The 27,588-nt window shown below is 43.6% G+C and overlaps 1 protein-coding gene across 4 annotated transcripts; it reads left to right on the top strand.

Moving 5' to 3' along the window:
- Window positions 1–23,192: 23,192 nt before the first annotated feature.
- Window positions 23,193–24,296, top strand: LOC148034553 (uncharacterized). Of its 4 annotated transcripts, none has more exons than XM_087680540.1 (3): window positions 23,193–23,458; window positions 23,570–23,637; window positions 23,912–24,296. In XM_087680540.1, exons 1-3 carry the CDS (start codon window positions 23,392–23,394, stop codon window positions 24,050–24,052), a joined length of 276 nt encoding a protein of 91 aa, XP_087536666.1. In that variant the 5' UTR covers window positions 23,193–23,391; the 3' UTR covers window positions 24,053–24,296. The 4 variants fall into 4 exon arrangements, with proteins under 4 accessions (XP_087536666.1, XP_087536667.1, XP_087536665.1 ...); XM_087680541.1 differs by having other exon boundaries at window positions 23,195–23,458; window positions 24,004–24,296; XM_087680539.1 differs by having other exon boundaries at window positions 23,198–23,458; window positions 23,570–23,697; window positions 24,004–24,296.
- The last annotated feature ends 3,292 nt before the right edge of the window (window positions 24,297–27,588 follow it).

The raw sequence follows: 27,588 nt of genomic DNA, 5'->3' as shown, positions 1-27,588 counted from the left end.
CGTTTGCTATCAGTTCAGCAACAATTTTGGGGAATTTACAGGTCATAAGTTCGTATTCTTCCCACGTGCATGGTAATGCACAAACATCTGAAGCAAGTGTTTTGTCAAGAAGACTAGGTCTAGCCTCTCATAACTTCTAGCGAATGTAGTGAAAGTTTTGTCCAACATCTTGATGCAGGTTCCTAAGTCATCCCCATAAGTCGCGGTGAGGTCTTTAGCCAAGGAAAGGAAAGGTCGTACCTCGTAGGAAGGTTTAAGACCTGCTGGTGGGAATGGTGCAAATGGACTGGATAGTGGTGACTCCATCATTGGTGTCACAGGTGTGGCTTTGCACTCCGAAGCACTTTGAGGTGCTGTAGGAAGATCTGGGGGCATGGGAGTTGTGCTGGGTTCTGAGTGAGCAGTCATGGGGGTATTTAAGTTCTCTGGATTACGTAAGTCTAAGGCTTGTGGCGTTTGCTTTGGTCGATAGATGAGCTAGGGCTTACTAGCCACAACGGGCAATGGTTTGCTGACTATGCCCTGGGCACCATGTGTGCAAGCCTCCCTTACTGGGGTGAGGTTGCTTGTAGATGAGCTTTTAAACTTGCCATTTTTAGGCACCCAAATCCAGGGGTTGCCCTCGTAGCATCCTTGTGCTCGCAAGAGATCTTTGGGGATCCATCGCGGCGTGGTTGTGTGTCTACGTCGATAGCGTCTAGACTGCCCCTTAGGCCGTGATGGCTGATTATTTTGGCGTTTAGAATCACGTTTGGGTGGTCTATTCGGATGTGGTCTGCCATTTTGGCACCCATATAAGCTTGGACTCCTTGGCCTTGTGAGCACTCTTGGTGGGTTTGGGCCTAGGGTCGAGAGCCTGGCATGAGGCCTTAGTTTTCTTCTGTTTAGTCTTGGGCTGAAGCGTGGTCGTAGGGGTTTCTACCGGTGGCTTCGTAATGGTGGAGGAGTTAGGACAGCCCTTGCTGAAAGTCATCACTATACGCACATTGCCTATAGCAAGATGAATGCGGTTTAGGTTGTAATCCACATTACAGCTCGTTTGCTTCTTGAAAGTACGACCTAATAGTGACATATTACCGGCTCCTTTAGTGTCAGGCAACACATGGAAGAAAGCTGGTAAACTTTCAGACTCGATAGAAACAACTACCTTGCACTTCCCTAGGAGTGAATAAGCATTACCCCCAAACGGGGTGAGTTTGGCATTAGTGGGCTGTAGTTTCGGTTGACCAATGCATGTCCAATGGTCATGCATCAAGATGTTGTAGTCAGCACCTTCATCAATCAAGGCATCGAAAGAATACGCCGCTCCTGCTGTGACTGTGATTCGTAGATATGCCGGTGCCATTGCTTCTTCGTCCTGATCTGTAAGGTCAGTTATAGTAGCCATGCAAACGTTCATTGGGGGTTCTAGCATGGGTGGCTCATGTAATGGACGGGAAGGAGGATAGTACTTCTTTATGTGGCTGCCATTAAAAAAGCCTATTCCTTCGCCTTCAAGTGTCTCTAACTCAACATTCCCTGTTCTACCAATCATGCGTACTCTGAAAGGGCCTACCCCCGAAACTTCATCTTCTGTTTATGTCCTTTTACAGAGTATAGCAGAACAAGGTCCCCTTGTTCAAAGTCTCACTGTTTGACATGCTTGTCAAACCACATCTTTCGTCGAGCCTTCTCATAAATCAGAGAGTGAGTGGCGAGGAGTCGGGTCTCCGTTAGGCGCTCTAACTCCACTAAGCGATTGGTCCAAGCCTCTCTTCCCTTCGAATGCTCCTGGACTGCTATCCTTAAGCTAGGGATGAAGAATTCTAAGGCTAAAATGGCTTCAGTTCCGTACGTCAGCCTAAAAGGCATTTGTCCTACAGCCGTTTTATAAGCTGTGCGATAGGCCCACAAAGCCGCCATTAGCTTGTTGTCCCAGTCACTTCTTGAAGTAGACACTACCTTTGTAAGCACGTTGACTAAGATTTTATTCGTGGATTTGGCTTGGCCATTAGCCTGAGGGTAATAGGAAGAGGACTTCCGATGAATTATTAGGAAGGTAGAGAGCAGGTGGGAAATCACCTCATTAATGAAGTGCGCGCCTTGGTCGCTTACAAGTTCGATTGGACAGCCAAACAGTGAAATGACCTGCTCCCACAAGAACTTTACAGTGGTTCTAGCATCATTCTTCCTTGTGGCTCGTGCCTCTGCCCACTTTGTTAGATAATCGGTTGCCACTATGATGTAGCAAGCTTGGGAATATTGTGCCGCAGGACTGATAGGTCCAATAAAATCGATGCCCCATTTTTCAAAGGGTTGTCGGGCTATGACAGGGGTCAACTCCATCTTGTCTTTCCGCACAGGCACTTTGGTCCTTTGGCACTCATCGCAGTGCTTTACGAATTTAGCTGCATCGCGGAAAAGGGTAGGCCACCATAGTTGGGATTGTAGCACCTTTCGGGCTATTGTGTCCCCGTTAAAGTGTCCTCCAGCAATTCCGCCATGTGCTTTTTTCAATGCATCATGCATCTTGTGCTCACATATGTATCTGCGCAATAAACCGTCTTGTCCCAACCTGTAGAGTTGGCCAGCTATCAGTTGGTATGGTTGAATTTTCAGGATAAGTCTTCTCAGCCTGGCCTTCTCAATGGGTCTCTCAGGTAGTCTGCTCTCTAGCACTTGCACTATGTCATCGGCCCAGTACGGCGTCAGATCAGCTTTAAACAATTCTCTCTCGCTAGACAGGTTAAAGAGATGAACATCCGGTAAATCGTCAGGTATGCCTTGTCCAGCGGCTTCTCCTGTGGGTATGGGGGACATGTGGTCAGCCATGTAATGCTGCTTTCCTTTGCGTACAACCACAGAGAAGTCAAACTCCAGTAGAAGGAGTAACCATCTAGCTATGTGTCCCGTAGCGCAAGGCTTGTTCACAAGATATAGCAAGGCTTGATGGTCAACAAAGAAGACAAAGGGAGTGGCCAACAGGTAATGCCTAAATTTCTTTACCTCAAATACCATGGCCAACCCCTCCCTTTCTGTCGGTGAATAGTTCATCTCGGTCTCTGTGAGCTGCCTGCTGGCAAAACTCACCGGGTAATCTAAGTTATGTTCACCAGGCTGGCATAGCACGGCTCCAATAGCGAACTTAGAGGCTTCTATGTATACATGAAACATTATGTTCCAGTCTGGGGCTCGTAAGATTGGTGCAGTAGTAAGAGCCTTTTTCAACTCCTCATATGCGCGCTAGCATTCCTTAGTCCACTCCAACACTATCAACAGCTTGTACAATGGTCTAGCAATTAGTGCGTAATTTAGTACAAAGAGTCGATAATATCCAGTGTGTCCTAAGAAGCACTGAACTCCCTTGTAGTTATTGGGTGGCGGTAAGTCAACAATGACTCTGACTTTAGAAAAGTCAGTGGCAATGCCGTTCCTTGACACTACGTGCCCTAAGATGCATCCATGTTTCACCCAGAACTGGCACTTTAAGGGGTTCAACGAGAGGTGGTACAACCTACACCTTTCAAAGACAGCTCTCAATTTCTCTAAGTGTTCGGCCCAACTAGAGTGTATGCATAAGTCTCTACAAACACTTCCAGTTTGCACCTAAGCATGTCCTTAAAGATAGTGCACATTAGGCGTTGAAAAGTCGCAGGTGCATTCATCAGCCCAAAAGGCATGACAATGTAGGCGAATACACCCCATTCCGTGGCAAAGGCAGTCTTGTGCCTGCATCGGGGTGCAATTGCACTTGATTATAGCCTGAGAAACCATCCAAAAAACTGTAGGCTTCTTTACCTGCTACCCTCCTAAGCATGTGCTCGGTGTAAGGTAAAGGATAGTTATCCCTCTTTGTAGCGGCATTCACTTTCTTGTAGTTCATGCACACTCAGATTTTTCCATTTTTCTTCATGACAATCACGATAGGTGATACCTAGTCTGTGTGCTCGATCTCATATATGAATCCTGCCCTCATGAGTTTATCAATCTCCTCTTTTACTGCATGGGCGTGTTTGGGATTCATGGGGTAAGGTCGTTGTTTCGTTGGCACTGCATCAGGGACCATTGGGACTCCCGTGAGGTTGGGTAGGAAACATGTTGGCTGGGATATGAATGGTGTAGTCTGGGGCCGCGATCGTTTCCAAAATGTCTTTAAACGGTTCATTAAAGTCTTCCCTGTCCCAGGCCGCCTTTTCTGCCCTTGAGCATCTGGTGCCCGAGCGTACGTTGGGGGTTTGTGCCACTGGTGTTGCCACATTGTGTGCACCTCCTTGAGCGTCCGCTCCCCTGGCCCGCGGATTCTTCGGCCTTCGTCCGAGGCTGTGTCGCTTGGTGCCGCATTTCTTGGCATATCTTTTAAGAGTGGGCACGTAGTGCACCAGTGGAGGGGCATGTGCTGCATGTTCCCTCGGCTGCCGAGAGCGTCCTTGCAAGCTAGCTGCCCTTGGTTCTCCATGTTTTCCTCGCGGGGGGACCTGTAAGATGCGAATCAAGGATTAGGATTTGTTACATGATAAGACCATTCATATGTAAGGGATTATAGTGCAGGTTATCAAGCGCATAGGATGAGAAGGGGAGGGGTGGGGCATGCAGAGCTTGTTGTAGAGGGATGGCCCCCGTGATGTATATTTAGCCTCCTGCCATTAGCAGATCTTGGCTCATGCCGAGTTATGTCGGTTGGTGGTCATGAATTTAGGCAGGGCTCAACCTTGGAAGGATAGATCGGAAAGGGAAGAAGGTGTATAGAAAAGGGGCTACACCCTATCTACACCATCAGAGTTGTTGGTCAAGGCTTCCTATGGCGGTAATGTGGGTTGCATGCCCTTCACTTGGAGGTGGGGATGGTCACACAGCTTTTAAATGCGTGATGAGAGGAGGACTTGAGGAGCTTAGCCTGTCAGACCCAACTCTTCTCCCTGCGCTTTACTATCATTGCTTGTGTGTGTTGATATTGTTTATACACTGTGACACACAATTCAGTGTTTATTTATATACATATTTATGAATCCATGTCAGTTCACAAGGATAAGAACCAATTGTAGAACTCAAGGTTGTACTGGAGTGTGGCACACGCGTCCAGCACTCGTGGCAGCTTACTCAGTACCAATAGATATTTTGCCACATCGAGCAGCATGGAACCTTGTCCGAGTCTACTGGCAATGTGTAACTCCTCCTCAGTGAGAACCTTATCAATCAAAGGGCTCTCTAGGCTAGTTCCAGCTAAGTCCGTACCCCAAATGTCAGTTAGCACTCGAAAGGAACTTAGTGCCACATAGGTTGGGTCTCTTTGAGACCGCCATTTGGCCAATCGCTCCTCAGAGACTCTCATGATTTGAGCCCCTAGTTCGGCCATTGCAACGTGGTTCTCACACCAACGCTGTTCAAATTGACTTCGGCCCTCTGTTAGTCGCTTTAGTTGCTCTATCTCTAAGAGATTTGGTTGGCAGAGCACATCATTGAACGTGACAATTAAGTGCAGTTCGTCGGCTTCCTCGTCAAAGATGAGTCACATGCGTTCATGCAGGAGCCTGTCATAGTGCTCGTTAAGATGTTCTTGCTCTTCCCAGGATAGAGGAAAGGGCAAGTAATCTCCAAGTTGCTCCTTGGGGATTGTGCCCACGTCCGCAAGGATGTAGACTCGTGTGAAAACCTTGAGCTTAGCATCCAACTCAGCTAAGCATTCTGCGATACTTCTATGTTCAACGAGGGCTTGCTCGGTTGCCATCTCATGCAAGGTTCTAGGAGTCTTGTCTAGGCTTTAGCATAGCTGGGGGTTCAGGCCTAATTGAGCAAGATTGGTCAACGCTAGGATTTCTCATGCTCTTGGGGTTTCCATGTTTCTCTTGAGGCTTCATTATTGTGTCATGGTTCTCCTTGGGTGTGACTGGTGCGAATTCGTCACCCCGTCGTGACAGCGTTGTATCCACTCTTGATTTTTCAATGCGAGTTCTATTGTCAGTGGATAGAGTGTTGCAAGCAGCCATTGATGGTAACGACTTCTTTGATTTATTGGAGCACACGGATGTGTCTGAGGTTTCACCGCTATTAGGAGAGGCATCAGTGGGCTCGTTGGTGGATGGACTCGATGCTTTATTCATTAGCTCTCCAGCACTCTTCGTCCCAATGTCCTTGGGGTCCGCAACCACCTGCAACTGTTGTTGTTTTCGATGTTTCCTCCTCTTTTTCTTGGTCAGCGCAGGTGCATCTAACGTCTCAGGACCCTGGGCTATATGGACTGTTGATGTGCTTGGTCGGCCGGGCCTCAACATTTCCCTTCTCTAGAGGGTCCTCATGGGACCTAGTCGTGGCTTGCGGAGTAGCCTTGCTAGGTTGCATGGGTACAATTGTCTCCCTTTTGGGGGAGTCTAGCTCTTCTACCCGTTCCCCTGTGCTTAACTCCTCCAGCCCAAGTTTTAGGCGCTTTGGAAGTGCTGGAGTTGTTAAGGAGGTAGGTCGCGACACCTCCTTCACAGGTAAACCACTAAGGACACGTTCCTCAAGGGGCCTTGTCACGGCCAAGGGCTGTGACTGCTGTGATCCTTGATTTGCAGTAGTAGCAGCTAGTTCAGTGGACTTGCTACTATTGGTGGATTGCGGTGTCAAGTCCTTAGGGCAATTGGAAGTGGTCGTTGCTCTTAGAGCATTCACTTGCGTAGATCGAGTATCAGTTGAGCTAGCCACGGTGGATTGCACAGGCATATCCTTAGGTTGAGAGCTAAGGGGGGTGTCGTGCCCCACCTCTTGGACATTTGAAAGCTGTGATGTAGGTAGAGATTGGGATCGAGTAGCCGCACTTGACGAGTGTTGTGCTTCCCGTGTCTGTTTAGGGAAAGAGGGTGTAGGAGACTTGGGACTCCTAAGTGGCTTTGACACTGGTTGGGAGATTTGCTCGTGGCTGTTAGATGATTTTGCTATTTGCTTTATTGAGCATTTAACCTTGCCATGAGCAATGTTGTGCCTATGATGCCTGCTATCCACTTGGGGAATCAAAGGCTCCTTGGGCACTAGTGACTTTTGCATATCCTCAAAGATTACATCTAATGTCTGCTTGTCAAGCACACTAGGCTGAGGATCTACCCTCCAATTGGTACTGTTGGGTTTCTTGATTTCGACCATGAGGGGCTCGGTCACTCCACTGTTTTTGACTTGGGACTTGGTTTTTCGTTTAGATCTCCTCCTATGCTTCTTTGCTCTTGATACGTTCTGGCCTTCAGTCAACAAAGGAGGTTTAACAGGGGGTTTTGGTACCCAAATCCATCGGTTGCCTACATAATACCCTTGAGCACGTAGCAACGCTTTGGATATCCATCACGGCGTTGTGATGACTCTCCATCGATGCCTTCATCTATAAGGCTTGGGCTTCTTTTGGGGTCTTCTACGATGTTTGTAAGTCCAAAGGCTGTCCTTGGCATTGTCTCCTGACCTTCTTGTTTCCGGCATGGCCTCACTCACTAGTTCTCGTTGTTCGACCTGTGCTTGTATTAACTCTTTCAACAAGTCCTTGCTCTCGTCCGCAGGCTTGACTGTTATGTCAGCACCTTGCTTGCCTTTCCCTCGAGGTTCGATGAGGTCACCCTTGCTAAAGGTCATGACTATCCTCACACCCGGTAGTGTCAGGTGTATCCTTTGTGCTACATAGTCAGCCTCACATTTGGTCGCCCTTTTGAAGGGTCTTCCCAAGAGGGTTTCCTTACCATATTTAGCACTATTTGGAGGAATATGAAATATGATAGGCAAGCTTTTCGTTTCAATTGTCGCAAGGATTTTGCACTTCCCTATGAGTGCTTGTGGGTGTCCTCCATAAGGGCTAAGAGTTGCACTAGTCTGTGTGAGCTCTGGTTGGCCTAGTAGGGTCCATGATTCATAGGTCAAGATATTAAAATCTACTCCTTCATCAATCAGAGCATCGATAGTATGCTCTCTTTTCGCGGTGAGTTTGACCCTAAGATAAGCCGGTGGTACTATGTCTTCATCTTCCGAGTCTTGGCTTGTGAATTTAAGTCTTCTGACAAATGCCCTCGAGTCCCCAACTGCACGACCAGACGTGGATTCTCCACCAATGTCTTGGGTCGTCTATGTAGTGTTGCTCAAGGTACATCTCTCGTCAAGAGTGTCATGTCTTGTCATCTTGGCATTTGTAGCTTGCTGATGTTGCATTTCGCTCTGACTAGACATGGTCTGAACACAATGTCTTTGTGTTCTCATGGTGTGGCCTTTTTGCCCTTGATGGCTACATTGGCCCATTGATGTTCTAGGGTCTCTGTTTCTCTCTGTTCGGGTATGGGCTTTTGGTTGCTCTTTTGCAAGTGAGGATCCATGCTCGTGTAGAGCCATTACTACACTAGGGTTCAATTTGGAGGACCTATCACAGCGCGCATTTTCCCTCCAACCTACTTAGGGGAGGTGCGGAGGGGGCAGACCCTCTGCGGGGGTCCGGGGGGGCAGTCCCCCCGGCCCGCAGGGCCGTTACAGTAAACACCATTCGTAATTTGGAGGACTGTTTATAGCCAAATTTTGGACTACTTGCTCTAAGTTTTAGCCCAGTGATGGATCTGTGATGTGCCTTTAGCTCTACGTGGTCTTTGGGGTCAATTTCGGGGTTTAGATGCGTCAAAATATTTGTTCTAGATACCTGTCCGATTTTGACAGTTTTCTGTCCGATTCTCAGATGTCCGATTTTCAGGAGTCCGATTATCAGAATCGAACGTCCGATTTTGGGTTGGTCCGATCGGCCCAGTGGACGATTTTGGTCACGTCCGATTCTAGGAGTCGGATCGAGAAAGTGGTCAGATTTTCAAAGTGGTCCGATTCTGGGAATCGGATTAGACAGGGTGGTCCGATTTTGATTGGTCCGATTTCGGACTGGTCCGATTCTGACTGGTCCGATTCTGGGTGGTCCGAGTGTCCGAGTCGGACGGGGTTGGTCCGATCGGACGAGTCCGAGCGTCGAGTCCGAGCGGTTCGAGTGGTTCGAGTGGTCCGATCGGACAGGATGGTCCGATCGGACGGTTGTCCAAGCGTCCGATTATGGACTGATCTGATTATGGACGGGTCCGATTCTGGGTCTTGGACGAGCTGGTCCGACTACGCGGCTGACGGCCCGCGAGTTGCACGCGATGCCTCTAGGCTGACGCCTACTACACCGAATCGTCCAGCGCCTTCCAAATAGGTACAATACACTACAAGGAAATGCCAGACATGCCTGGAATCACTATGGTGCTCGAATCAAATGGCACTCCAAGGATCTGTGCCCCTATTTCCCTGTTTTAGCCTATTATATAGCAACAGAAAACCCTACTGTTTGCTTCTTTTTCTTTGTTTTTTTCCTATCCTAAATGCATACAAATCACAAAGCATTCACCTACACTACTCCAACATGCTTTTCCAAATCCAAAAAACCAAAAACCTACTTGCTAAGGAGATCGAATACCTCTTCAAACTCACTCGCTTCCTACCTATCTACCTCAAGCACCGGTTCGGGGAAAACCCTACTCCAATGCTCGATTCGAAGCGCGCAAGTGCTCAAGGCTTGAATCTGTTGGTCTCGGCAACGGAACCAAAATGTGGGAGCTTTCGCTCAACTGCCAAGACCCACGGACCGCTTATTGTCTCAAGCGTTCCAAGCCGAGCACTAATGGCTACCTCTTACATAACCGACGCGCCATCCATATCTACGGGTGTAGTGAGCTTACCTCCATGCCGTTCGAGTTACCTCCTCTCCCGCGCACTATGGTAGCTCCATGATCCAAGTGCAAGCTTCAAGAAAGCTCCATCCTCAAGCTCCAAGCTTCAAGCTCCATTGCCGCGAGCAAGACAAGAGAAAAGAATAGAAGAGAAGAAGAGAGGAGAAGAAGAGAGGAGAAGATGGAGAGCTTCTCCTCCTTGGTCCCTCATCCTCACACACTCACTCCCTCACACTCTCACACTCCCTCTCTCAAGCACAAGCTCAAGCAAGCAAGAACAAGAAGAAGAAGAAGAAGAGGAGAGCTACTTTTGGCCACACACAAGAATGAGCTTTTCATTCACTTTTCAACTTTATATACAAAACCCTAAATTCCTTTTAGGCGGTCATCCCCTTTTCCCCTTTTTTACATGGCCGGCCGTAGCCTAGGCCCTTTTTTCCCATTGTCCTTCTATCTTCCTAGATTCCTTTCCACCGCTCGTCTACATTTACAAATTGCACGGGTGAGAGTCCTGCACTCCTTGAATTAAACCATGATGCGCTTGCGCTCTTTTACAAAAGTTTTGACTTGCGCTTTTCCTTGTGCGCCTTTCTCCCTTATTTAGGACTCTTCTCCTTGTGCGTCTTTGTCTTCCGTTTCTCTTTGCCTTGGCCTTTGTCTTTGTCTTCTGCTTTAGCTTTTTCGGATTTTCCACCTTCGTTCGATTGTCTTCTGCTTTAGCTTTTCCGGATTTTCCACCTTTGTTCGTTTGAGGGTTAACACATAGAATGTTTTGAACTGATTTGAGCTTAGTTTATGCTCAGTTGACTATGTTTTTTCATTGTTGGAATACAGTTTATAGCAAGCAAGTTGTCAGGAAAACTGTCCTGAATTGTAGGAAACTGCCCTGAATAGCAGAAAACTGGTCATGAATTGTAAGAAAAGGAGTCAGATACTTACAGGTTGTATACATCATTGCATACCTAAGCTGCAACTATGGAAAATGCTCAAGGCACTGACAATATCACTCAAATTGTGGGAGAAAAGTTGGACAACAAAAATTTTTCTTTATGGAAGTTTCATATGAATAATTTTTTGGTTGGTAGTGGTTATTGGGACTTACGTATAAGTGATGATGTTGAACCTGAAATGCATGAAAGAAATCCGAAAAATGATCAGAAAAGGGCTCATAAGCTATGGACTGAGAGAGCATGCAAGGTGTTACATTGGTTTTCCTTATGTATATCAGATGCTATGGTTATACAGATTACTGGATGCAGTTCTCCAAAGGATGCATGGGACATACTCATGAAGAATTATGGAAATGTAACACATGCAAGAAAGATTCAGCTGAAGCAATAATTCAATAACATGTCTAGGAATGACAGAAGCATTCAGGCCTACATTATAGAGATCAAGAACACAATGGATTAGCTTGCCACCATTGGATCTTTAGTGTCTGAGGATGATATGATTGCAGTGACATTGAATGGACTTGGCAAAGAGTATAAAGCATTTGATACGTCTATGTTTGTGAGAGTTGAATCCCTTGATTGGGATGAGCTAATTGCTTTGCTGTTGCATGAGAAAGTTAAGCTTGGGCTGAATACAGGTTCTAGTACGTCTCAAAGCAGAGACATTGTTCTTTACTCTAGTCAGTGTGGTAGAGGCGGAAGAGGCCATGGCTCTTTTCGAGGTCGAGGAGACATATGAAATGCTTATGGACAGCATGAGCAGAATGCCTGGCATGGCACAAATACACAGGGCCAGCGTGGATCTGGCGACTTTAGAGACAGGGGGAGATCATCCCATGGTAGAGGTGGTGGATCTGGTTCATGGCAATCAAATGATCAGTCAAACAGAGATAAGGATTGTCATTAGTACGTCAGATATCGACACATTGCAAAGGATTGTTATAAGAAGTAGGGAGATATAAAGGCAAAGGGCAAATAGCATGGGCACTATGCATCTTCTACCGGTGCTCATGATGAGCAGGTTGATAGATTGTTTGCCATGTAGCATGTGTCTAAGAATGCATCTAGGTAGAACAGAGATGAGAGATGGTACATTGGCTCAAGGACTTCAAATCATATGACACCCCATGGAGAATGGTTTGATGAGATGGTTGTAGGTTCACATGGTTATGTGTGTATTGGGGATGACACCCAACATGACATTCAGCACACAAGAATTGTTCCGTTGTTGATGCCTAGTGGCAAGAAAAAGAATCAGCATGATGTACTGCATGTACGTATAGTAACCAAGAATATTTTATCAGTTGGACAGATGGCAGAACAGAATCTGCATGTGAGATTTAATAGAGATGGATGCTTTATTGAAGAATATGGTAATGGCTGCAAATTGATTGCTAGAGGCCGAAGAGATGGCAGAAATTTTACTCTTGATGCATCAATTTCAGAATTGAAAGCAGCCATGTTTGCACATGATGATGGTGCTATACGAGATGTTGAGATATGTCATAAGTGGATTGGCCATGTGAATGTACAAAAGCTGAAATCTATGCAGCAGAAGAAGATTATGCTTGGACTGCCTAAGTTCAAGTATCATGACTTTGGGCATGTATGTGATGCATGTTAGTTTGGAAAGCAGGCACGATTTCCATTTATGAGACATGTACGGAATAGCTCACGACCCTTGCAATTGGTACATTCAGATGTATGGGTTCCGTCTCATAATGCTTCATTTGGTGGTGCTCGTTACTATGTATCCTTCATTGATGATTTTAGCAGCAGGTATACTTGGCTTTACATACTGAAACATAAGGATGATGTATTTGATGCATTCAAGGACTTCAAGAAGCATACTGAAAATGAGTTGAGCTGTAAAATTTCATGTCTTAAATCAGATAGAGGTGGAGAATATGTCTCTAATTACTTTGACATGTACCTTGCTAAACATGGGATCAGAAGACAATTAACTTACAGCTATACACCGTAGCAAAATGGTGTAGCAGAAAGGAAAAATAGGGTACTAATTGTTAGAAATCAAGCTCACTGTCAGTGTGTCTTTATCTATGATCGACATCTATGACAGCTAGTGTGTGCAGCTGTCTACATGTGACTACATTAAATAAGTCGGGTTAGTAGTCAGTTAGTGACCTGACTAGAGTTAGTCTGTCTAGTCTACACTTACACTAGAGTCAGTTAGTGACCTGACTAGAGTTAGTCTGTCTAGTCTACACTTACACTAGGTCACTTTATCTTTGTAGTGTGTGTGCTTTTCAGTTTAGTGTGTGGAACATGAAGGAATGAGCTTGAGAGCCTGAAGGCTCAAGAAAATGGAGTTTCCCTGTCTCTCTCTCTCAACTTTGAACATGGTATCAGAGCCTTACTTGGTGGACCTCTTGGAGCAGGAGGGAGCGAAGATGATCTATAGTTGAAGACTTGTGTCACTTTTTTTCAAACAGGCTGAATGCCATTGTAAACTGAAGGTATGCATTGAGTGATTGCCTACTCTATGGGTCAAGCTGCAGGTTGTGGCTTATTTAGAGCCTTGTGAAGGGGGTATTGAGCACTAGTGTGTGCTCCATTAGCATCAAACTCAGCAAATCGAGCTACTGGAGCAGAGGACAGATCTGTGTGAACTGCGCATGTTTGCTGCTATCAGTTGTTGGGCTGCACTTCATCAAATGCTAGTGCATTTGGTCATCAAATGCTTGGTTAGGTCAGGTATGAAGTGCTTTGAGATGGCAAGAGGAAAATGCTTGACCTTGAGCTCTGACATGAGCTGAGATCAGAGTGGGAAGATCTGAAAAAAAGGGCAACACTGCTGTATACACAGTATACATGGTATATGCAACACATTGAAGAGCTTTGGAAGCTCTCTGACAAGCCCAGAAGCACTCTTGGAGCATAGGTATATGCTGGAGGTCATATGTACCTGTTGTGATCCATTGCGAGCTGATTTTGGTAACTGAAATACTCAGATGTGGAGCATTTTAGATAGGCTGAAAACTGTCATTTAATATGGACAGCAAGCATTTGTTCTTTACTGAAGCATAGTGTGACATTTGGTGACATCTATGAGATGTATGTACTGACATGTGTATGTCAGAATGTTCATGGGTTGAGAAAAGCATTAAGTGCTGCTGAATGCTAAAATTTTTGGAGCTGAAGCAAATGCAATCTTGTCTTGTTGGCTGAGTACAAATTGCAGAAGTAATGTATGACTTTGCTCATTAGAGATAGACAGTCTATGGTCACTACATAGTCATGCATTGACCTTGTCATACTGAAGCAAATGTATGATTTGGTTTGAAGACACTTTGAAGCGGTTTGGAGCTTGTTATGCTGAATTTTGGTTGACTGCAACCTGCAAACAAAACTGTTGACACTTGTACTTGCTGATTATGCACTGTTTCGTGCTTCTATGCTCATGTCTGGAGTGACATATGTACTTGCAGTCATCTGAGAAGACTTGGGACATATATGACATGTATGCATGTTGTTTTTGGCATTGAAAGTGTTGCTGTTAATCACAGTTTACAGGTTTGGACTACATGTTTTTGGACCTTGGCAGTGGATTTGCAGGAGTTCAATCTGAAGCAAGTACACGGCATATGTATTGACAGTTATTTCTACGAGTTAGACAACTTGATTGTGGACTATTTTGGGCTGATACTGGGCTGAAATTTATTGGTTTTTTACTGCAATTAATTGCAGAAAACTGTCATAAACTGTTACGGACTGAACTTGGTTAGTCATACTTACTGGTTTGCAGGGAGTTAGGCACTTGATAGACAATCTATTGCATCATGGCTAATGCACATGGGACTGACAATATCACTCAGATAGTTGGAGAGAAGTTGGACAACAAGAACTTTGCATTATGGAAATTCAGAATGAAAAACTTTCTGGTTGGCAGAGGTTATTGGGATCTATGTACAGGAGATGAAGTTGCTCTTGAGTTGCCTGCACACAATCCAACAAATGAACAGAAAAGAGCCTACAGGCTATGGAATGAAAGAGCATGCAAGGTGCTGCATTGGTTTTCTTTATGTATATCTGATGCTATGGTAATTCAAATCACTGGATGTGAGAATCCAAAGGATGCTTGGGACATACTGATGAAAAATTATGGAACCATGACACATGTAAGGAAGATCCAGTTGAAACAGCAGTTCAACAACATGTCTAGGAATGGTAAGAGCATCCAGGCGTATACCACGGAGATTAAGACCATAGCTGATCAACTTGCTACAATTGGCTCAAGTGTATCATAAGATGATATGATTGCTATTGCCTTGAATGGCTTAGGCAAAGAGTACAAAGCTTTTGACACTTCCATTTCTGTCAGAGAAGAGCCCCCTAGCTAGGAAGAGCTAGTTGCCTTGTTGCTGCATGAGGAAGTCAAACTTGGTTTGAATACAGGTTCCAGTGCATCTCAGAGTAGAGACACTGTGTTATACTCTAGCCAGCGTGGCAGAGGATCCATAGGTCGTGGTTCATTTCGAGGTCGTGGTGACACTCGTAATGCTTATGGACAGCATCAGCAGAGCAGAGTAATTGGCATGGTGCAAATACATAAGGCCAGCGTGGATCTGGTGGGTTTAGAGGCAAGGGAGATCACCCCGAGGTAGAGGTGGTGGATCTGGTTCATGGCAGTCATCTGATCAGTCCAACAGGGACAAGGACTGCCATTATTGTGGCCGGTATGGGCATATTGCAAAGGATTGTTACAAGAAGCAGGGAGATATGAAGGCAAAGGGCAGACAACATGGGCACTATGCATCTTCCAGTGGTGCTCATGATGAGCCAGTTGATAGACTCTTTGCCATGCAGCATGTATCTAAAAATGCATCGAGACATGATAGAGATGACAGATGGTACATTGACTCTAGAGCATCAAACCACATGACACCGCATGGAGAGTGGTTTGATGAGATGGTTGTAGGTACACATGGTCATGTATGTACTGGGGATGACACCCAACATGACATAAAGCATAAAGGGATTGTTCCTCTTATGATGCCTGATGGCAAGAAGAAAGGCCTGCATGATGTATTACATGTACCAACCATAACAAAGAATCTGTTGTCTATGGGTCAAATGGCAGAACAGAATTTGCAAGTGAGGTTCAACAAAGATGGGTGTTTCATTGAGGAGTATGGAAATGGCTACAAGTTAATTGCCAAGGGCAGAAGGGATGGCAGGACGTTTACATTGGATGCGACCATTCCGGGACTCAAGGCAGCTATGTTTGCTCATGATGAGAGTGCCATTCGGGATGTAGAGATTTGGCACAAGCGGATTGGACATGTCAATGTACAAAAGCTGAAATCTATGCAGCAGAAAGAAGTAGTACTTGGATTACCTAAATTCAAGTATAATGATTTTGGTCATGTATGCCCTGCATGTCAGTTTGGGAAGCAGGCACGGTTTCCTTTCATGAGACATGTAAAAAACAGCACTAGGCCTTTATAGTTGGTGCACTCTGATGTCTGGGGTCCTTCACATAATGCTTCTTTTGGCGGTGCACGGTATTATGTCTCATTTATTGATGATTTCAGCAGCAGGTACACTTGGCTTTATATTTTGAAGCATAAGGATAATGTGTTTGATGCATTCAAAGACTTCAAGAAACATGCTGAAAATGAATTGGGCTGTTACATATCATGCTTGAGATCAGATGGAGGAGGTGAATATGTCTCAAACTACTTTGACAGGTATCTTGCTAAACATGGGATCAGAAGACAGCTCACATGTAGTTATACACCGCAGCAAAACGGTGTTGCAGAGAGGTAAAACAGGGTTTTGATGGAGTCAACTAGAGCTATGCTGAATGAAAAATGTCTGCCAAATGGTTATTGGGCTGAAGCAATGGTGACTGCAGTCTATGTGCTGAATCGAACCCCTACAGCAGGGATTCATGATGTCACTCCGTATGAATGGCTGTATGGTCATAAACCTGATATTTCACACTTGAAGGTATTTGGCAGCATTGCATATGTGCATATACCGGATGAGAAGAGGAAGAAATTGGATCCTAAGGCAGTGAAAAGTGTGTTTATAGGATATGCACAGGAACGGAAAGCTTATAAGTGTTATGTACCTTCTACGCATGAGACACTCATAAGCAGAGATGTGGTATTTGATGAGTTAGCATCCTGGTATGGGAATCCTATTGCAGTGCCTACTGATGGCTCACCCAGTATGAGTCATGCTGAAAATACTCCTGCAGAGAGTACTTCCATGAGTGGTCAGACAGGTGATATATCATCTACAGTGAGTCCTTGGACAGGACGATTACGGAGTCGCACTACTGCATCCACTGACACGGATATGTCAGTGAGGGGGAGAACATATAAGGGAAAAGAAAAGGTTTTTGAAGATGTAACAAGTCCACTCACTGCAGGTTATGATTCATCTAGCAGTGACAGCTTAGACAGTGAATTGGGGATTCCGTCTGTTATGATGCCAGGTGCTAGGCAGAGCCATTATGTGCCGCCTCATGAGAGGCAAGCTCACAATGAGCCATAGCTCAGGAGATCAGAGAGGGTCAGATGACCTATTGACAGGTATACTTACACTGGATATTCAGCCCGTCATTATGCTTATATGACGAAATTAACAGGTTTTAGAGAACCAAGTAAGTTTGATGAGGCAGTCGCAGATGAGAATTGGCGTGCTGCTATGGATGAGGAATATTCAGCTTTGGCTGAAAATGGTACATGGGATTTGGTACAGTTGCCTGAGGGCAAAACACCTATTGGATGCAAGTGGGTGTATAAGGTAAAATGTAAATCAGATGGATCATTGGAAAGATATAAGGCCAGGCTGGTTGCAAAAGGGTATGCGCAGCAGTATGGTCTTGATTATGAGGAAACTTTCAGCCCTGTAACAAAGATGGCTACAGTTAGAACTGTGATTGCTTTGGCAGTAGGTAGAGGCTGGAAACTATGGTAGATGGACGTAAAGAATGCATTTCTCAATGGAGAATTACGGGAAGAGGTTTACATGGAACAGCCTGAAGGCTATGTACATCCAGAATTTCCAGCACATGTATGTCGACTGAAAAAGGCACTATATGGGCTGAAACAGACACCTAGAGCATGGAATGCTCACATAAGCAGTTATTTGCAGCAACATGGTTTCCGATTGGGTGATGCTGATCATAGTCTATTTGTAAAGAAGACAGATAGTGGCTATGTTTTCCTAGTTGCCTATGTTGATGACTTAATCATTACAGGAGATGATGAAAATAGGATTGCTGAAATAAAGACATGTTTATAGGCTGAGTTTAAGGCCAAGGACCTTGGAGAGCTGAAATATTTTTTGGGGATTGAAGTTGTCTCTACACCTCAAGGCATATGGCTGCTACAGAAGCAGTATGCTCATGACATGTTACAGAAATATGGTATGGCTGATTGCAAGCCTATGGATACGCCTTTGGAGCAGAATGTCAAGCTGCAGATTGATGTTGGGACATAGATTGAGAATGTTACTATGTACAGACAGATGGTAGGCAGCTTGATCTATCTCACGATCACTAGACCTGACTTGAGTTATGCTGTGGGGATGATTAGTCAGTTCATGCAGAAGCCTCGCAAACCACACTTGGATGCAGTCAGGAGAATTTTGAGATATGTAAAGAGTACCACAGATCATGGGCTATTTTATGCATATGAGAAACCCCTTGACTTGATGGGGTACAGTGATGCTGATTGGGCTGGTTGCACGTATGATAGGAGGTCAACCAGTGGCTATGCATTTGGATTGGGTAGTAGCATGATCAGTTGGCAGAGTAAGAAGCAGCCTACAGTTGCATTGTCTAGTACGGAAGCAGAGTATCGTAGTGCGGCCTTAGCGGCCTGTGAAGCTAAGTAGTTATTATAGAAGTTGCTGAATGACTTGGGAGTACACTTGGACAACAAAGTCAAGCTGTAATGTGACAATTTGAGTAGTGTTATGTTAGCAAGCAATCCTGTTTATCATGCAAGATCAAAACACATTGAGGTTCACTACCATTTCATCAGGGAAATGGTTTTAGCAGATCAGATTGACTTGGAGCATGTGAAGACTGAAGACCAGGTAGCAGACATCTTTACCAAATCACTTGGTAAAGATAAGTTCATTCACTTTAGACAGCTACTTGGAGTGATGCAGATGATTTGAGTTTTATTTTTGAGCTTGAGGGGGAGTGTTAGAAATCAAACTCACCGTCAGTGTGTCTTTATCTATGACCGACATCTATGACAGCTAGTGTGTGCAGCTGTCTACATGTGACTACATTAAATAAGTCGGGTTAGTAGTCAGTTAGTGACCTGACTAGAGTTAGTCTGTCTAGTCTACACTTACACTAGGTCACTTTATCTTTGTAGTATGTGTGCTTTTCAGTTTAGTGTGTGGAACATGAAGGAATGAGCTTGAGAGCCTGAAGGCTCAAGAAAATGGAGTTTCCCTGTCTCTCTCTCTCAACTTTGAACACTAATGGAATCAACAAGAGCTATGCTGAATGAGAAGAGTTTGTCAAATGGTTACTGGGCTGAAGCAGTAGTGACTATTGTCTATGTGTTGAATGGAACCCCTACAGTAGGGATTCATGATGTAACTCCATACGAGAAGTTGTATGGTCATAAGCCTGATATTTCACAGTTGAAGGTATTTGGTATCATTGCATATGTGCATGTTCCTGATGAAAAGAGGAAGAAATTGGATCCTAAAGCTGTCAAGAGTATGTTCCTTGGTTATGCACAAGACCGGAAAGCTTACAAGTGTTATGTACCATCTACACATGAGACATTGATTAGCAGAGATGTTGTTTTTTATGAGCTTGCATCATGGTATGGTAATCTTGTTGCAGTGGCTAATGGATCAGCCAACACTAGTAATGTTGAAAATACACCTACAGTGAGTACATCTATGAGTGGTCCTACAGGTGATGGGTCACCTACAGTAAGTCCTTGGTCAGGACGCTTGCGGAGTTGTACTCCTACGTCCACTGACATGGATATGTCAGTGAGGGGGAGATTGGATAAGGGAAAATAAAAGATGCTTGAGGATGTGACAGGTCCACTTACAACAGGTTATGAGTCATCTAACAACGGCAGTTTGGATAGTGAGTTGGGCATTCAATCTATTATGACACCTAGAGCAAGGCAGAGCCATTATGTATCGCCTCATGAGAGGCAAGCTCAGAGTGAGCCATAGTTACGAAGATCTGAGAGAGTTAGAAAACCAGTTGACAAGTTTATATACACTGGTTATTCAGCCCACCATTGTGCATATATGGCTACTGTGAGAGGGTTACAAAGAACATACAAAGTTTGATGATGCACTACAGATGATAACTGGTGTGCTGCCATGGATGAGGAGTATGTAGCTTTGGCTAAAAATGAGACATGTGAATCAGTTGAGTTGCTTGAAGGCAAAGTCCCCATTGGCTGCAAATGGGTGTACAAGGTTAAGTGCAAGTCAGATGGTTCGTTAGAATGCTATAAGGCCAATCTGGTTGCAAAAGGGTATGCACATCAATATGGCCTTGACTATGAGGAGACTTTTAGTCCGGTGGCTAAAATGGCAATAGTCAGAACTGTCATTGATTTGGCAGCATACGAAGGCTGGAAATTACGGCAAATGGACATCAAGAATGCTTTCTCGAATGGTGATTTGGTTGAGGAAGTATATATGGAGCAGCCTGAAGGCTATGTTCACCCGGACTTTCCTACACATGTATGTAAGCTGAAAAAGGCTTTATATGGACTAAAACAGGCACCTAGAGCATGAAATGCTCAGATCAATAGTTATTTACAGCAACATGGATTTAGATTGGGTGATGCAGATCACAGTCTGTTCACAAAGAAAACAGATCATGGATATGTGTTTCTAGTGGTTTATGTAGATGATCTTATCATCATTGGAGATGATGAAGAGGGCATTGCTGAAATTAAATCATGTTTACACACTTAATTCAGAGTCAAAGACCTTGGTGAACTAAAGTATTTTCTTGGGATTGAGGTAGTCTCTACGCTTTAGGGTATATGGCTGCTACAGAAGCAGTATGCTCATGACATATTACAGAAGTATGGTATGGCTGAATGCAAGCATATGGAGACACCTCTTGATCAGAATATCAAGCTACAGATTGATAATGGGAATGACATAGAGAATGTGGCCATGTATCAACAGATGGTGGGCAGCTTGATATACTTGATTCTTACCCATCCTGACTTATGTTATGTAGTGAGGCTAATTAGTCAGTTCATGCAGAAGCCTCGCAAACCACATTTAGATGCAGTCAGGAGGATCATGAGATATGTAAAGGGTACTACAGATTATGGGCCATTTTATGCATATGGAAAATCTCTTGGCTTGACAGGGTTTACTGATGCTGATTGGGCTGGTTGTGCTTATGACAGGAGGTCAACCAATGGTTATGTATTTGGATTGGGCAGCAGTATGACTAGTTGGAAGAGTAAGAAATAGCCTACTGTTGCATTGTCGAGTACAGAAGCTGAGTATAGAGAAGCTGCCTTAGCAACTTGCGAAGCAGTTTGGTTGATGAAGCTATTGAAAGACTTGAGAATACAGATGGAAAGCAGAGTGAGATTGTATTGTGATAACCTCAGCAATGTTATGTTGGCTAGCAATCCTGTCTACCATGCTAGGTCCAAACATATTGAGGTTCACTACCATTTCATCAGAGAAATGGTTCTTACAGGGAAGATTGACTTGATTCATGTGAAAACTGAAGACTAGGTAGCATATATATTTACCAAGTCTCTTGGTAAAGAAAAGTTCATATATTTCAGACAGCTACTTGGAGTTTATCATATGGTTTGAGCTTGAGGGGGAGTGTTAGAATATCAAGCTCCCGTTACTCTTCAGTCAGTCTATCTTTATGTGTGTGAATTGGATACAACTGTACACATGTGTGACATTCAATAAGTCAGTGTAGTCAGTGACTTAGCCACAGTTAGTCTTGGTTAGTCATATCTATGTGTGTAAGTCTCTTTTAGTTAGTATGACAGAAGAATAATAGAAGAAGTAGAACAATGAGCTGAGGCTCATCTTCCGCTCCACTCTGTCTCTCCCCCTCTCTTCCAACAAAGTGTAGATAATTCTGAAAAGCTTGGTTGGCAGTTATCCATTTCCTTGGTAACAGCAACCAATTTATTCAAGATCTTGTTAAAGAATCTACTAAACTCTATCCTCGATATTTAAGGATCTTGAGATCAAAGCTTGTGTAACCACTTAACCAATTGAGGGGGATGAGGAATAAAAGTAGTAGAAGATGGAAGAGAAACAAGCAAGAGAGGGTGAAGGGATGGATAAGTAAAATCATAAAAGGAGGAATGGATTAAAGAATGATAATTTGATAATTTAGGAAAATCAGCTAAAAAGGTTGTTAATAAGTATGCTGGAAAAGTGGAAAGAATAGTTATGGATGGGGAAGGACAAGAAAGAGGAGGAAAAAAAACATGATTCTCAATAAAAGAACAACGGGTGAAAATAGGGATTTGAGGGGCATCTTGGGATTGAAAAAGAAGGGGTAGAATAATTTGTGGATTAGATAGATGTGAATAGAAAGGTAGGCTTCATATATATAGGCCATCTGCTAATAATAAGATAAATAAGGCACTGATGGACCTATCACAGATCTGCGATGATATGCATCAAAGAAAGAGGAATCAAATGGAGGTTATTTGGAAAGGTGGGCTAAGAGATCCACCCTCAATTGTTTAGTGTTTTGCATATGAACAGAGGCTTTGAATTGATGTTGATTCAAAATCATAGAATCAATCATTGTATGCCAAGAAGTTTCACGGCAATCGATCACTTTGGAGGAATATGTATGGAACATTTGATCTATTTGTAACTCCAAATGTTTGATATATAAAATAGCTTGCAATACCATATCTCTGACATACCAAGAAAAATCTTCATCATCTGGAATCAACAAATCACCTCGCAAGTATATGTAAGACATAAGCATGGTATTTGGAGTCACGAAATCTTCAAAAACCATTCTTGCTACTTCAGCCAGTAAATCAGAAGACCAAGCTCCACTCCAGCTATCCTTTGAACGTAAGGACATCAAAACTCTCTGTACATGTGTGTGTGTGTGTTAGAAGGTTTGTGTATACAATTCCACATGCATGATCTCTTTATGTGAATATTAACCAAAGCATAAAGGAGCTAGCACATAATCCTCTCTCTCACATACTCTTAAGCATATATAAACCAAAGCACATAGGTATATGTCATTTGAAAGGCAATCACTATTTTTGTGGAGATTCAAAATAAGCTATCAATTTGAGGTCTCCTTATGGCCGTTTTTTGGGGAATAATACCTATGATTGCTATAAGGAAGTAACAACTTTTGAGAGAGAGAGAGAGAGAGAGAGAGAGAGAGAGAGAGAGAGAGAGAGAGCTAAACACCATTGCTTTAGAAGCACCCTATTAGCCTATGCTTGTGCGGGTACTAGCAAAGAGCACTAGTATATCCAAGCATTGGAAAATAGTTTGCCCAACTCAACTTGAATACTAAGTCCTAAGGGCATGTGTCTTTGTGGGTTTTCCCTATGCGTTGAGGAGGATAATTTCTGGCACTCTTCCAAGGGCAAGTGTCTTTGTAGGCTTTCTCCATGCGTCACTGAGGATAATCGTGGCACTTTTGACAGGCAACCACCTGTTCAAGGTAGTCGAAGAAGAAGAATAAGAATTATTTCCCACTCGGCTCGCAACATAGGAAGTCACCTGATCAGACCGAACATCTGATATCGATCGTCATGTCTTCCTCTCATCAGGATTCTGGCAGTCAGGAGGACCACGCAACGGTTTTGCAAGAAAGCTCAGGTCTCTCTCTCTCTCTCTCTCTCGCGCCCCCCCCCCCCCCCCCCGGCGAGAGTTACATGCTTCGTGCCTTGCATCATTTTAATCGTCTTCACAGTCATGAATCTCGTGCAGATGCTGCGAATCACACTGCCAAAGGTCCTACGGAGGAGCCGTTTGCAACGCCGGAATCAGTCGAGAAGGTGAAGAATCCCCATTCCTGCACGATATTTTGGGATCCTGAGGTTGAACCGGCTGCGCAGGTACATCGTGATGAGAATGATGATGGTGGTGGACAAGGCTTCCACGGCACTAAGTCATTAGCGCCTGTTGTTGCATCGGACAAAGCCATTGGTGTAGTAGGAGCTAGCGAGTTAGGAACCGGCTATGAAGAAGACTCAGAATCTTCTGTCTAACAACCCCCTCTCTCTGTGTGTGTGTGTGTGTGTGTGTGTGTGTGTGTGTGTGTGTTCATAGGTTAGGCTTGTGGATGGACTTCCTTTTCTGCAATCTGTCCTCGGCCATCCCCCTCTCTGTATTTATTTAATGGGAGGGCCTTCCAATTGCAGGATAAAGAAGTCCAACATGTCAAGGCACCTGGTCTTTATCAAAGGGTGAAGGAGGAGGTGGAAGCTGTTACTGAAGTTGTGCAAGAAGGTGTGGGCTTAAAGGATCATTCCTAAAGTCTCAGGCTCTGGTTCATTTGTTACAAATTGACACCTTAGGAAGTTGCCTATTCAATGAGTCTCACCAGGATGTTTTGTCTGAGCTGGTGCACTCTCTCATATTCGGTTGTAAAGATTCACACTTACACAGGAATGGTTGGTTATTTAACTGATTAATGGTAGTGAGATTCTAATGATCTGATTGGTATCATTGTGCTTTGCATTCTTGATCCCTTGATTAAGGTAGAATTGGTCGAAGTTAGCAAGTCATCTATTATTTTCATTTCCTTCCCTTGAACCGTTCTAGATATCAGAGGTTATCAAATCTCTTAAGAGATCGTTAAGTATCTCAACTTACATGAAGAGGATAACCGACACTTGGTGAGGAGATCACGTAGGAGGATTGCGAGATGAAAGCTACAATGTGATATTAGAGATTATATGAAGGCACTCCACAACGTAAGAGGCAAAAGGGAGGGGAACATCTAGGAAAGGAGTGGCATGTGAGTTTTGGTTCAATTTTTTCTCCTAGTTGTTTCCTACCTAGCAAGACATATGTAAGAGCAATTCCATTAGTTGCTAGTTCAAGAATTACTAAACTAGTATTTTGCGGTGAATCCTCCAGCAGAAACTAAGCAAGTTTGTCCATTGGCACATCTACGTTCAGTATTGTTGCCAACCTTGTGAAGGACTCACGTCTTATAGGGTGCTAAGTTGTTCATGTATGCACACTAAGAACTTGGGATTCGAAGACCCCCGTTGTCATTGTAGCACAACCATGATAGTGGTGCTTGCAAGAACATGTTTCCCTTATCCACGCCCTTATGGTGCTTCAAAGGTTATGCTTCCCTTGTAAGCATTGGGCAAGAAGGCCCACTCTATGATGCTTGACAATGCATTGCTCATCCACATGGTAGTTAAGAAAAAAAAAGCCTAACAACCTTGTTGTCAATGAAATTTATAGCCCATTCTCAAGCCTTGCCACCTCATCACATTTCAATGTTTGTTTTAAATTCTCTTTTGTATGTTTATATAGTATGTCAAAGAAGGATAACCAATGTATGGAAGTTATGGCTTATTTTAGAGAGAATCTATATTTGTACTTCAATAGTCATGGAGGTGGACAAGGCTTCAATAGAACTATTATTGGGGACTTTTCTTTCTCTACTTTTTCATTCTTCTTCCATGTGTCTAGTAAGTTGCGTCTTGTGCACGGATTACCTTCAGGATTGGTGATTACCTTCAGGATTGGTGAGGCAACTGCAAGAAAGTATTGCCATGTAGTTGTGGAAATCCTTGCTACAAAATTGTGCTTTAGCTTCATCCTTGCTCTGTCTAGTGGGCATCTTTGAAACATAACTATGAACTTCCAAGCACACTCTCTTCCCTAATGTATCTAGGGCATTTGATAGTAGCCATATTGAGCTTGCCCGAGGAAGCCCAACATTGAGGACATACATGTCTTGCATTTGTTCAAACACCACTTTTACTCTGTCCTCCTACAAGCAAATATGCAATGCACAGAGATGCACATAGGATGCTTGCATCGTGGTGCTAGGAGTAGCCCATGATGCAAGCCATTAGAAAGCGGCATCCATCTACAAGTATTTCAAGTAGTAGCAAGTCTTGCAAGATCCTATTCTTCTTATCCAAGGAGTGTGCATCACACCTAATAGGATATGGAGCTTGTGGACACCTCATCACCCCATTCAAAGGGTCCCACTCCATTCAAATTTTTTTAAAAACAAATATTACCACATTTCATAAACTTAGAAAGCTTGAACTAAAATCTTAATAGTTTTCTTCTCTAATATGAAGTGTACATTGGATTGTATTTCAAAAATATGTACTGAAACTGAAAGCTGAAAATTGATAGTATATACTTGAGGTATTGCAACCTAGAATGTTAAGAATGCATGCAGGCAAAAAAGAGGGTGGTTTCACTCCACATGCAAAATTAAATACTATGGTAAGTAGTTGCTTAAAGGAAACTTGGGGGTGCATCAATAAGAATTTATCCATATCATGTGTGTGTGTTCAAAGGATATTTAAAAATACCCTTTTCTTATATGTTGTAAGGCAACAAAATGGTCCCTTTTCTTGCAAGAAACATCTTTTTCAAATAAGTTCTAACTAGTGTTTTGCATAGGGAACATTAGGTTGCTTCATGAGGCTTGCACAAAAGTGCCACAAAGCGGCTAAGCAAAGTGAGCATGGTTACTTCTCTTCGAACGCAAAGAATGCTAGGCCTCTTCACAACACTTGCACGAAGGTGCCGCGAAGTAGCTAAGTGAAGTGAGTATGACAACTTCACTTTATGCACAAGGAATGCTAGACCACTTAACAGTGCTTACACCAAGGTGCCGCGAAGCAGCTAAGTGAAGTGAGTATGACCACTTCACTTCCATCTATCCATTCTCTCTTCCTTTTTCCTTTTCTCTCTCTCAATTTTTTAACCACTTTTTTTTTCATTTTTTCTCTCTCCCTTTCATCTCTTTTTTAAAAATCACTCACTCACTCACTCACTCACTCACACACACTCTCACAATTTTCTCCCTCTAATTTTTCTTCTCTCTCTCTCTCTAAATATTTTTAACCTCCACTCGTAGTTCTTTTACCTACCTCTCACATTTAACCCCTCTCTCTCTCCAAAATGTTTCCTCTATTTTCTTCAAATTTTGTCTCTCATTTTTATTCTCTCTCTCTCTCTCTCTCTCTCTCTCTCTCTCTCTCTCTCTCTCTCTCGTTGAGATGACCATTTGAATGTGTGTGGATATTGAACCACTTGGTTAGATGGATCCACACATCTACACTTAGATGATCATTTGAACATGTGTGGATATTGAACCACTTGGTTAGATGGATCCACACATCTACACTTAGTATGTCGGTGGTCATTATGATCTTTACATGGCTATTAACTTATCACTTATTATATTTGGTTTGTTGCATCTACTTACAATTGGTATAGTTATAGCGCATAGTCAGTTATGCAATGTTTGACTTAGTATGCCACTTTCTTTTATGTTATATCTTATCTACACTTTACATTCATTGTATTGTGTATGAAAGAAGAAGAAAAAATCAACCAAAAAAGGTTTTGGCCTTTATCTCTCTTCTTGTGTTCTTGAGTGAGCTTTCTTTTGTTTGTATGGTGTGTGTTTGGTACAACAGCTCAAGTAAGTCCTCCTACCACGTGATTCATAACATAGTATCACAACTGCAACATTGAGAGAGGTGGATTTTGAAGGGTGAAGTGAAGAAGAAGAAGAAAGGCTTTAATCAAGCAAGTAACACATAAAAAGCTATCCCATTTTTCCACTCTTTCTTTTAGATAGTGCCTGTGGAGATACTGGAAGCATAGTAGAGTACAAATCTCAAATTGCTATGAGATTTGGTGTGCAAGTAGAGCACTGTATATTTTAGAAGTAATCCCTTTGGGGTTATCCCTATTTTTTTAACAGTGGAAACTCCATCATTGAGAAGCTG

Source organism: Lygodium microphyllum, chromosome 6 (genome assembly GCF_053477565.2).
Source record: "Lygodium microphyllum isolate KBCC chromosome 6, Lygodium_microphyllum_v1.1.10, whole genome shotgun sequence".
Classification (NCBI taxonomy): Eukaryota; Viridiplantae; Streptophyta; class Polypodiopsida; order Schizaeales; family Lygodiaceae; genus Lygodium; species Lygodium microphyllum.
The sequence above is the reverse complement of the archived record's forward strand: the minus strand, read 5'-3'. Positions and strand labels throughout refer to the sequence as shown.